General features: G+C 35.1%; 1 protein-coding gene across 1 annotated transcript; it reads left to right on the top strand.

Moving 5' to 3' along the window:
* Positions 1 to 1,388: 1,388 nt before the first annotated feature.
* Positions 1,389 to 2,815, top strand: LOC117782075 (peritrophin-48-like). The gene is made up of 3 exons (XM_034619016.1): positions 1,389 to 1,423; positions 1,489 to 2,066; positions 2,129 to 2,815. Exons 1-3 carry the CDS (start codon positions 1,417 to 1,419, stop codon positions 2,732 to 2,734), a joined length of 1,191 nt encoding a protein of 396 aa, XP_034474907.1. The 5' UTR covers positions 1,389 to 1,416; the 3' UTR covers positions 2,735 to 2,815.
* Positions 2,816 to 12,626: the final 9,811 nt, after the last annotated feature.

The raw sequence follows: 12,626 nt of genomic DNA, 5'->3' as shown, positions 1-12,626 counted from the left end.
ATGACATACTTTTCCAAAAGCCTTAATATATATACATACATATGTATATATATGTCGCCTAAGAATTGTTATTTTTACGACAAATATATCCAAATTTATTCTTTTAAATATAATTTGCAAGTATTTAAAAAATATTACTGTGCGCTTGAATAAAAAAAAAGTATTTACGGAGACCTGGTTTTTACCTCCACAATTTTAATTTGAGTTCCACTTTAACTAAAAAGCAAAAACGATGGGGCCTTTTTTTACATGATGTCCACACAATCAGATGGCATGCTTCTAATTTTTTCATTGTGCGATATTTTCATTACTTTCGCGAAGCTCCCAAACGAGGGCTCCGTCAACCCTGAACTGAAATTGTAATCGTCCCCGATGCATCCAATCGAGCTTGCATCGTAACCTTTCAACCTATACAGTTTTGTTTTCCCATTTTCGGTGTTTCAGAAAATGTGACAGGCTATATAAATAAATTACGGATATCTTTTATTAAATGCTGCTGAATATTTGCAACTAAAGTTGAGCGCTTGCCTTGAAATTATTGTACAACATACACTCATATTTGATTTATAGTAATTTTATTTTTTTGAGTATAAATATTGTAAAACATTTATTTAGTTATATGTATACAAAAACATATTATCGACGTAATCTGAAATAACATAGCTATTAACCTACAGTTTTCAACAGATTTAATGCATTTAAATATGTTCCAAAAATATTTAAAAATTAATTAAAGTTTTTTACATATTTGTTTGTACCTACGCAGCTGAATGCTGCATTTATAAAAGAAAATCAATTTGGTGTGAATCGAATCGCTTATGTTACAATAAAATACATATTACACTTTACTTGATATTTATCTGACGAAAATATAAAAATGAATTACTTTATTATTATAACTTTAACCAATTAAGCTAGCTAGCTTCTATATTAACCGGTGAGTTTTATATACAAGAAGAAGAGACTGGCATTAGATACACGCTTTTTTCTTTTGTTATTCCATTAGTGTTACATTGAACCCAGATACGATGTCACTTTATTAATTAGAAAACTAGACAAATGAATTATAGTATTAACAATAGAAAAATATAAGAAAGAAAGTTTAACAAATTTTTAAGCACTGCCAAAATAATTGAAAACTGATCCCTTTATCAAAGCATTTGGGGGTTCTTGATTAAAGCGACAGTGACAAAAATAAAAGATAACATTAATTAATATTGGCGTATTATCAGCGACCTAATGTTGGAACATTATCGACTTACAAAGAATTCGTTTTCTCAAGAATCGAACATGACGCCATAGAAGCCATGATATCAGTAATATTTAAGTTAGATAATATATTGTTAGATGATTTGTGCTATAAAAGACAGCGCAGCAAATCAAAGTTATTCAGTGTTCACTGGACTATAAACACACATGGCTGGTAAGTAAGGAAAAATATGATTTTGGGAAATTAGCAATGCTCAGCTACACTCTTGTAATTATCAGGAAATTACCTTTTGGGAAGTATCCTGTGCTTGGCCTTGGTCAATGCCATAGGCGCACAAGTGATGGAAGGAACCTACAATGTCACCGAAGTCTGTACTATGGTGAAAACTGGAACCCAACTTGGAAGTATTGAATCGTGCAGTAGTTACTATGTCTGCACCAAATCAGGACCAGTGAAGCAATCGTGCTCAGCCGGTTACTCCTATAACTTTAGAGCTCAAAACTGCGGTCCATCATCCCAGGTTGAATGCTACTATGGCATGGCCAATCCGTGCTCGGGAAAGACAGGCTCAAATTGGGTGCCAAATGTAAACAATTGTCAAGGATGGTACTATTGCAATGGCGATAAGATCGCTGGCCAGGGCAATTGTGCTAAAGGAGAAAGGTTCGAAATGGCAGCGCAGAAATGCATTTACGGTGAATGCCCTAAGACCGACGGGAACTCAGTGGGCCTCAGTCTAGTTAACTATTGCAGTGTGGTGCCCCCCAATATGTACTTTGGATCCACTCACGATTGTAACACGTGGTACTTCTGCAACCCTCAGGGCTTGCAAACCCAGGGTACTTGCTCATCCAGCGTAAGCAACATTTACAACTATTCTTTCGATAAATTTAGTAAGATCCTTATATTTTTGTGTAGGCATTTATTGTGTCATCTGGTGTCTGTGGATATGATACGGCTCCTGGTGCATGCGACAGAGTTGTGAATGCCCCTGTTCCCACCACCTGCAATATTAAAGGAGCACTTAAAGCCGATGCCACAACATGTGGCAACTATTATGTTTGCAATGGTGAAATCTATGTGTTAAACCAATGCCCCTATGGAACCTACTTTGATGTGGATTCGTCCAACTGCGTTACCCGAAAACTCGCTGTTCCACAACCAGGCTGCAATCGCTGTCAGTACGCCACTACACCGTTTGTCAATGCTGTGAACGATCAGCTTTGTGATACTTATTACTATTGTCAAAACGGCAATCATGGCGATGTATCCGAGTGTCCATCTGGCTCGTACTTTAATGAAGCTGATCAAGCTTGTGCTCCACTTGCTGGTTTAGTAAATTATACTCCATATAATGGTGCCTGTCATGGTGCAGCAATCCCATCTGGCCCACCTAAGCCCCCTGGTCCAAATTCTGCCTCCACTGGATCAAAAGCTATCTCCTCTGGATCAAATGCTCCCTCCACTGGATCGAACTCCCCATCTTCTGGACCTGGGTCTCCCCCATCCCCATCGAAGAACTGAGGAATGTTCCTCTCAATTAAAACAAAAAATCAGCATATATAATAAATATGGGAGAAATTGAACAAAACGTTCCAATATATACTTTATAATATTTTTAGATCCTTATGATTGTCAAAGTGTCATATTTCCATCTGCTCGCATTAACTAATATTAACTTTATTTATATTAAATTCACAAATGTTGTGCAATATGTACTTTGAATCAATGTCTTAAATTATCTTGAATCTTTATAAATCTAATAAGTAAATATAAATCACATTTAAACTAGGCATAAGCATTTAAGGCATAAGCTTAAATAAAAAATAAATTTAATAATCTTTCTTTACGAAATTTTTTCTTGATTAATTTGTAATACTTCACGCTTGGAAGTTTTAAGCTACAAGTTATTTAATGAAAACATGTCTATCAAATTTATTATTATATTTGTAAAAGCACATTGAAAAAATTCTGTATACCAAAGGTCAATCGAACTGAACCAATAATAAATATGGGTGTTGCTGAATCGAACTTTTTTCTTGACTAATTTATTTGAAATTCAACTTTTATATTAAACAAAATTGATTTTGGGGTTTTTATATCTTGTGTCCATTCAAAATGGGCAAAAAAGGATATATTGTTTTTATACTTGCATTTTATTCGCTTTTGCAAAATGAGGGCTCCGACAGCCTTGAATTTGAGCTCGAATCATTGCCGATGCATCCAATCGAGCGTATATCGAAACGCTATATTATTTAATAACGTTGTGAACGTAACCTTTCGACTTATCCATGAATTTTTTGATCGGTTAGTCAGAAAAATGTGATTTTTTGTGTGCTTCGGAATATGTGACATTATAAATTGCAGGAAATTCGCATGAAATGCAGCTGACAATTTTATTGCGTGTTTTTTCGTTTCAATTTTTTTTAATATCGGAATATACTAAGACATAATGACACTAGCAGAAAAGTGTCTAATGAAACTGTAGATTAATACAGAAGCCATTTATCTTAATTATTTGTGTCTTCATACACTGTTTTCTCACACCTTTTGGCATGTCCACTTACAGCACAATTCCATTATGTGCTTGGTGTTCGACGCATAAATACAAAATCCCCAAATGTTAATTCAGTTAAAAATTGCCACCGTTGGCCTGTCAGTTGGTTGTCCTCAGCTGCTGTTCGCAGTCAAATCTCAGCATGAAATTCATTTCGGATTAAATTAAGGATTAAGGTAACTTTTTCAAAAGCATGCTCTGCACTGGGCATTACAGGCCAGTGCTTCATCTCGACCAACTCATCCGAGTTCACCAGAAATGGTTATGACATTTTTTTTTTTCCTTTTTTCTTTTTTAATTCCATTTCAACTGCTGTAGCTGATGTTGGATTGTGGTGGAAGAGAAGGTGAATGCTTCTCTAGCCTTGAAAGCTGAAAGCCCGACTACCATAGCAAAGCGCTTTTAAGTATTTAAGCAAATTTAAAAACTTGTTAAGCTCTATAATGAAGTAATTTTGAGCATTGTACGGTATCAAGTTGGGGAAAGCAAGCTTCACTTTTTATTGGATTTCGTCGTTGGCTGATAATGTTGAGCATTAGCCTCAACTCATTTGATTTTCGGCAGTTTCTTAGCGTTTTTATTAATTAGCTGCTGAGCATATATAGACGGGCCATTAAACGTGGGCCTCAATGAGTTCGGTTGCCCTTCAGTAACCTGTACAAAGATGTGTCCTAATGACATTACAACAATGCCAGACTAAATGATAATGAGCCCAGCCATGTGCAGCTACAGTTTCAGCTCGTTATGGCTGCTAAATGCCGCTCATTTCATTTCAACAACTCCATTAAAGCAACGACAAAGGAAAATTCCACCTTTCATCTCTACCCTTCAGCACCCAGCCACCTGTCACCTGGCCAGCAGATGGTGTGGTTTGTGATCTCTTCACAGGAATTAAAAGAGGCCTCAACAGAAAAATTCAATTATATATTTTGAACCTTTTTTACCATTTTGTTATGATGTCCATTTGTGCTATTCAGGATTTAAATGATTTTGCATTTTATTTCATACAAAAGACAAAAATGTTTGCACTTTAAAGCTCAAGAAAATACATTTGTAATTTATACAATTCAAGCAATGAAATAGCACAAAAGGTGAATTTCACATTGTATTATTGCTCTTGTTGTTGTTGTTGTTGCTATTTTTAATTTTAGTTCTGCTTTGTTTTATTCATTTTCTTTGCTTGCATTTTGCTGGCAAAGTTTTTAGCGCAACGTGGCGTATGAGTAATGCCATTTGCAAGTTGAAACTGAAGAGTTGCATTCAACTAACTATAGCAATTACGTTGGCAACTCATGCTGCCTGCCTGGCGGCTAAATGAAGTGACTTCTAATGAGTAGCAAACTATCTAAAAGAACACACATATATAAAACATACACATACAAAGGCTTGTCGAATGCCTTTTGGTTGCTCATAAATCTTCATTCGCATCAACGTGCATCATCATCATCATCACCATCATCACCATCATCATCATCATCATCATCATCATTATCATCATCACCGTCATCGTCATTATTATCATCATCATCATTATTGTCGATGTCGTTGTCGTTGTGCTGGTCTTGGTCTTGATCTTTCATCTTTGTATATTTGTTTCTTCGGTTCGCTTTTGTTGCCAGCTTTATGTCGGTTTATGCGTCATTTATCATGCGAATCTCTTTACTTGTCACATTTTGCTAGTGCCACTGTGCCACTGATGTTGCACCGATGATTTTTCACTTTTCAATGCGACAGAGCCGAGTGACAAACTGACTGGCAGCGAATGCAACAATGACTGACGAGCTGACAAAGCGATTCCAGCGACCGCATCAGTCACATTAAAGCCTGACTCTGGTTTATCTCTCACTCTCATCCAATTTCTATCTCTCTCCACATTCTAACTCCTTCAGCAGCCCATATAAATAGGCACGATAAATTTATGCCATTAATTCGCTAAAAATGATTCACAGATTCTTTAAACTTGTTGTCAATCATATAAAATAATATTATGAAATAAGCGGTTAATAAACAAAACAAATAATTGTTATTGTTGCCAACCAAACATGTAAAAAAGCAGAAAATCCAATTGACAAATACAAAACAACGGACATGTAATTGAATTTTCACAAATTTTCGCATTACTTGCTGATTTTATAATGAGCCTCAGTCGCGTGCATATTTTATAAGGATAATTGGCTAAAGCTCCGTCAATGACACGGAAGTTGCATGTCAATTTGAGGGCATTGTTTTATTGCCAATGCGATTTTTGGGGGTGAGATAATGTTCCAAGTAGCGTTATGGTTGAAAATAATTACGCGTAAAGCTTCTGCAATGCAAATTTAATGACTTTTGTAACGATGGTGGTATTAATATTCCAGCTGCCGCCCTCTGGCGGCGACTCTGCACATTATGCAAAACTTCTACTTCTCCAACTGCGAGTGTAATTAGGTGCATTGAAGCTAGATAGAAAAGTGAAGGATGAATATCAAAACTTATCTTTTGTAGTTGTTCTTTTTGCTAAGTATTAGGTATAATCTTTAAAGCTGTTTACGTCTTATTCAGCAGTCTTTTTTTATCAAAATCACCCCCAATTTAAATTGTAAGTAAATATTTTATCTGAAATATGATTTTTAAAAAATTAAGAAGTCTACAGCTGTAAAACCAAATGGGTTCGAATGAATGAAATATCAGCAGTTTATCTTCAAAAATTGTCCTTCAATTTTGTGATAATGATTCGGTTTGATTAGATATCATATTCTTTAATATTCCTATTCTTTCATTAAAACGTTACCTTTATACCATTAAATACAATTATATAATATTATCTATATCTCAATAATAATATCCACTTATTAATTAAATGTATACGAACACAGCGGGCTCCCTTTTTCAAACGTAATTGTGGGTAAATATTTTGCAGATTGGCATTTATTTTAAATGAAATATTTCTTTTGAATATTTAAATTCTCACTCGAATTGTGTATATTATTTGTGTTTGGTATTTGCTTTGATTCACGGGTCATCATTTGATTAACGCAAATAAATCAAACAGTGTACATTACGCTTGCTTGTTTAAGTTTTAATTTAAATGCCCACACATTTAATGAGCTGTTCCGGCTGTTTTCGCAAATATGTTCGACCTTCATCCCCTATTCCCCAAATCCCCACTCAATTGTTGCTGACCAGGGAGAAAACTTATTTATAGTAAATGATTATGGTGCACACATGTCAAATGTTTTATTTAAGTGAATTTTAAATGCCTACAAATTGCCCCGCCTCATTGTTCGGTTTTTGCGTTTTGCATATGTTAAACATATTTCATTTGGGCTTTAACAAATTTATTTGCCAACGTGTATACAAGGGGCTGTTGAACAGAAATCGCCATGCCCTCCACCAGCATGCAAATAGACCCATAGCTTTATTTATGCATGCTAGCCAAGCAGGCAAACAAACAAGATACATCAAACGTGCCCGGGTCCAGTAATGGTAAAGGCACCTCAAACGGTCTGGCCACGGATACTGCAAGAATAGTCCCAAAAATGAGCAAAAAATGTGTATGTAAAGCAAAGACTGTTAACTGCACGACTGAAAGGATACCCAGCATTTAGCACAGAGTCTGTTTAACTTTATTCTCCACAGGTCCTTCGAGCTAAGAATGTATCTGTATCTACATCTGAGCTCGCACTTCTTATTGATGCATATTATTAATTTATATAATGAGAGAATTTATATAATAAAATATGTTATAAAAATCGATACAATATATGGTACACTGTATATGCCTTATAAGGTAATCAACATTTCGCTATCATTTAAATAATTCTACGCCAACCAGGTTATTAACTGTACATTGCAGAACCGGTTCGGTTCGGGTTATTGGGCTAACTGAACCAAATCTTGAATATATTTATTAAAACATATATTTGTATTATATTTTGAAAGGGTACAAAGCAGAACCTTAAGTTCAGTGGGTGCATAAACCTAATCTATACACCCGAGCCACTGAACCAAACCATTTCGAAAATTTTAGTGGCTTTCAACCTTGACGCAAACCAAGCCTATAAAACTCTATTCATGTTTTTAGTTACGAGGTATTTAAGCTTAAGGACATGTGTATGGTTAAGTGTGTCTGGTGTGTGGTTATGTGTGTGCTTGTGTGTGTATATTGCTGACGTGTCCATCCTTTTTAGCTAACTTGCTCTTTTCTGTTGAAACGTGTAAATTTATAATTAAGCGCCAACACTTTTTTCAATGCTCTGGCAGGATATACAACTTCCTCTCTCGCTCTCTCTCGCTCTCTGTTGCTCTTGTTCAATATTAGTTAAATGTTGTTGAGATGAGCATTTGTTCAACGTTCGTTTCGTTTGGCCATTTATGCGGAAATCTTCGTGTAAGCACTTAATTAGTGGTAAAAGTTAAACAGCCCCAAACAACAAAAGCAGCTAAGGAGCTAAAAGGAGGCCGAAAAAAGAGCAACAATAACAACTGTAGATTGTTCATTGTATATTATGGCTGACACCGGGTCGGGGATTAATTTATTTCATTTGACGCAGATTAGATTAAATGGCACAAAGGCTCTGCATTTCCCGGCTCGTTGCACAGCGTCTAAAAACTTTTTGGGGCAGCAACATTTTCATTTCTCTCTTTTAGCCATATTGTGGTTTTACTAAATTACGACTATGTATCTACTCACAGTGTGCGAATGCGTGTGTGTGTGTGTATTTTAGGATATTAGAGTGTCAAGTGGTTGAAGCTTGATGAGGTCAACTTCACATATGCTCTGTGGGTCCAACAAATTTGCAACGGTAATGAGTGGCCTATCATATTAATAAGTTTAATTATAAATGCCGCATGATATGCAAATTTGCATGGCATACTTTTTGGCTAAATGCCTCGTTATGGCATTATCGCATGCTCTCACAGTCACACACACACTCTCGTACGCACACACATACACGGACTCGCACACGCACACAGTTTGTTTACTTAATCCGAAAAGCTTAACAATACGTGATTTCTATCTGAGGCCATTTGCACGCATGCAACAACAACAATTACAACAATGGACTCTGATTAAGAACACGCTTCGTTGAGTGCCAAAGAAAAAGATGAACAACATGAACAACAACAACAACTACAAGGAGCCAAAAACAGCAGCGATTATTTGAAGATTTATTTATAAAAGTGACTCGACCACAACTTGCCACGCCCACTTGCGGCCCGCTTGCGGCATTTAATTAACTTTTGCACAAAATTGCGCACAACTTTAAAACGATAAAACTTTTTTATGAGCTGCCCCTTGCATTGCATTTTGTTTTGTGTGGCCAAATTACAATACGAATTTTAGTTTGCAAAATGAAATGAGAAGCAAAGAACATTTAACAGCTGTTGAGCTTGCAGATATCCCGTAAAAAATTTAAATGACTAATCGGTTATTTAAAATGATTAAATATAAGTTAATGCGACTACGATTGGAGCCCTTACCAAGGCTGGACCAGTTTCTAGAATCCCTCAACCCAAATTTCTAGTTCGACCTCTAGCGCAAATTTACTTACAACAATTTTTTCTATATTTTCGTATTATGCTTGATTTTATAGCTCTGACTTTTTAAATAATATAACAAAAGATAGTGATTTAAATATTAATTTTTCACTGTTTTAAAATCAAATTAAAATAAAATTATTTTGTTTCTCAACCGAACTAGTATATTTTACTGCCAATTAACATGCCCTGAGTTATGCCATTTGAGGTACTTCGATGTAGGGTATAACAATTAAACTTCGGGTACTTACGCCCGCATATAAAAGAACACCATCACGCCCACGATCGTCCCGTGGTTGACTTTTAAATTGCACAACTGTTTGGCTTGCTCTGGGTCAACGTTGATGATGGCATCTCAAAGTTTCAGCCAGGTGACGTGGCCACGACTTCAGTTGCATTTTTCAGTCTCTGCTGCTGGCCCGCGGAGATTTTTCAATGGTTGCGTCAAGTTGACGGCATAAACAAACAACAACAAAAGGAATCATAACAACAACAATGATGGCAGACAACGATGACAAGAACGGCAGCCATTTTGCGTTGGCAAATGGAAATAAACCACACAACGGACAACTTTTACCTTGCACTGTTAATGGGTCAATTTATCTGGCGAGCTGGCTCGACAGTTTACAAAATGTGACAACCACTGCAAAAGAGACAACAACAACAACAGACAACAGCCGACAGGTGCATATAAAATTAAGTAAAAATTGAAACGTTTTGCATGCGCTCCAAAAATTTGAAAACTTCTCTCACGAAACTATTTTCCAATTTTAATTGCGACCCCTCGTGTCATGCAATAATGGTCACACTGGCAACGGCAACGACAACAACAACGGCAGCGACGATGGTCTAATTAACTGTCAACTTTATTTGGTTGTCATTTTGGAATTTTTTGAATAGTTTATTTGCAATTTCGAGCATAATAAAAGCTTTCAAGTCTAGTAGCCTTAAATACCTTTCGGCGTTGTCAGTTGCAGCAATAATGCAAACTTTTAGAAAGCAGCAAAAAGGCAATTTATTAGATCTTTCAAATTTTTGCTAAATTGTTTTTCATTTAATTAAGTCTTGAGATAATATAATTTAGCAAAGTTTAATATGCTTAATTAAGTACAATTAAGTCTTAAAACAATTTGATTATTTCAAAAAATGAGCTGTTCTTATTTGAATATAATATTATGTTGATAATGCATTTGTGTATGTATTATTTAAATAATTTATATGGCATTAACCACTATAAGTAAATAGCTGTTTAGTGCTGAAACTATAATTGTATTAATGGCAGTATAAATAATTTAATTAGACGTTCTAAGCGCAAGGCTTGTGTTTTCGTCTTTAATAATTTTGGCATGGTCTCAAACAAATTTTAAATTCTCAAAATTTGAGGCTCATTAATAACTTATCAGTTTAATCCATTCTTTGTCTAATTGAATTCTAATTTTTAATGTCATAGCTAAAGGCATTTGGCAACTAAATAAATCAACAAATATGCGAGAAAAAAAATGGAACTTTCTGTAAATGGAAACATTTATCTGTCTGTTAAATTTCTTGCGTGTAAAATATTTGCCCACAATTAAGTGATACACTGAAGCGTGTGCATATAATTTATGATTTCATTTAAACAACTCAACTGCGAGTAATTATGCGACCGCATACAAACAATAGTACATACACCATCGCACCCACACAAACAGACGCACATCTATACGCATTCACCAAATACACACATCACTCATACGCGCCACAAGCCCAAAATTAGAAAGCGTCGCGCTTTACTGCCCACAACCTCGACGTGTCGACTGTCATGGCGATGATGGGATGAACGAGCGGAGAGTGGACTGACGCTGGCCATCAACAGTCCGTATTGGTTGACCACAGCTGTGAGTCCAGGGCTCGTCCGAGCGAGAACTTTGCGCCTTGGCCCTGAGGGCCAAACACCACCAAGCGCACACATACTCACAGACATATTGCGCATACGCGCTGTGTGCTGTGTGCTGTGCAAGTGCGAATTAATGACCAGTCGTTGGGCTTAACTGAAGCGCTTAAATTGAAACGATTTCGTTTACTTTGAGTAGGTAGCTTTAATTTCCATGATTGCCGGCAAGTGAAATGAAATGAAATTAGGCTTGGACTATATTAACAATTTATTGATTTAATGCAGAAACAAAAACGAGCACAATACCCGTTAATCCTTATCCTGTTTTGTCATTGCGTAAGGCCGCAATAATTACAAATAACAACACATGCATTAATAAATGGACACGAACAGTAAAATTTAATTAAAACAACGCGCAAACAATTTTTGAGAATATTTTATAACGCCAAAGGCAATTAACATACTCGTAGCTGTGAAATAGTGTGAAAGTTTTAAATTGAAAACAAACTATTTATTTAAAATGTTCTTTAATCAAATGAGTTTTAATTGTGTCTCACGTTTACATGGAGAACTTGTTACATGCTATGTGTAAATTACATGAGTCAGTTTTCCATTCCGGGTTTTATTTAAACCTGAAGTTCAAAATAAAAATTAGACAATCTATGACGTTTTCATTTACGTGTGCAGTTTTATTTGTTTTTCATATTTACTTAAGTTTATATTACAAGTATTTAGTTTGCGATTTATTGATAGTGTTGCTGACATTTACGAGAGTTCATTTTTATTTATTTAAATTGTTTTAACTCTTAATGCTTATGTTTTTTTGTTATCTGTTGCAAATTAAAAATTCAATTAGTTAATTGAGGAAACAAAAATATTTTAAATAAAATTAAATATATTTACAGTTGCATTTGTAAAGTACAAATTGCAGCAAAATTTGACAATATAATTTATTTCTTTATTATCATTATGTCTATTCACAATATCCTTGCAGAAAGGTATTTCCATTGCGTCAGAACAATAAAACTATTTTTATTTAATAAACATTTACTATAATCAGATCATTCATAGCTCTCTGCAAGGATATTTTATATTTGACTAACCGAATATTTCTTATTTAGTTTAGTTTGAGTTTTCCATTGTGATGTTATTTGTTTTTGAGGCGTGGTGCAAAGGGAAAGTGTTAAACTTAATTAGTACATCGATTAGTGCGAATCAGTAACTTTACACATTGCAATTACATGAATTATTCTTATTTATAATTTATTTTTAGTAGCAGCGATTTTGTATGTATTCGTTTTTTTTATATTTTGTATCCATTCAGCCTATCGTAATGTTTGTTTAATATTATATTTTCCATAGTTATTGTTACATAATTTTATGTACTTTACGCTATGCATAAATTAACACTAAATGTCATTGTTTATTGTATTCCATAAACTGTGACACCTTTTTTGCAACGGCAT

This window comes from Drosophila innubila (assembly GCF_004354385.1).
Source record: "Drosophila innubila isolate TH190305 chromosome 2L unlocalized genomic scaffold, UK_Dinn_1.0 4_B_2L, whole genome shotgun sequence".
NCBI lineage: Eukaryota > Metazoa > Arthropoda > Insecta > Diptera > Drosophilidae > Drosophila > Drosophila innubila.
The sequence above is the reverse complement of the archived record's forward strand: the minus strand, read 5'-3'. Positions and strand labels throughout refer to the sequence as shown.

What these genes read in the sequence shown, in the direction of transcription:
- LOC117782075 (XM_034619016.1), top strand. An exon ending in AGGGTACTTGCTCATCCAGC is followed by an intron (nt 2,067 to 2,128) that starts GTAAGCAACATT and finishes ATTTTTGTGTAG; the next exon opens with GCATTTATTGTGTCATCTGG.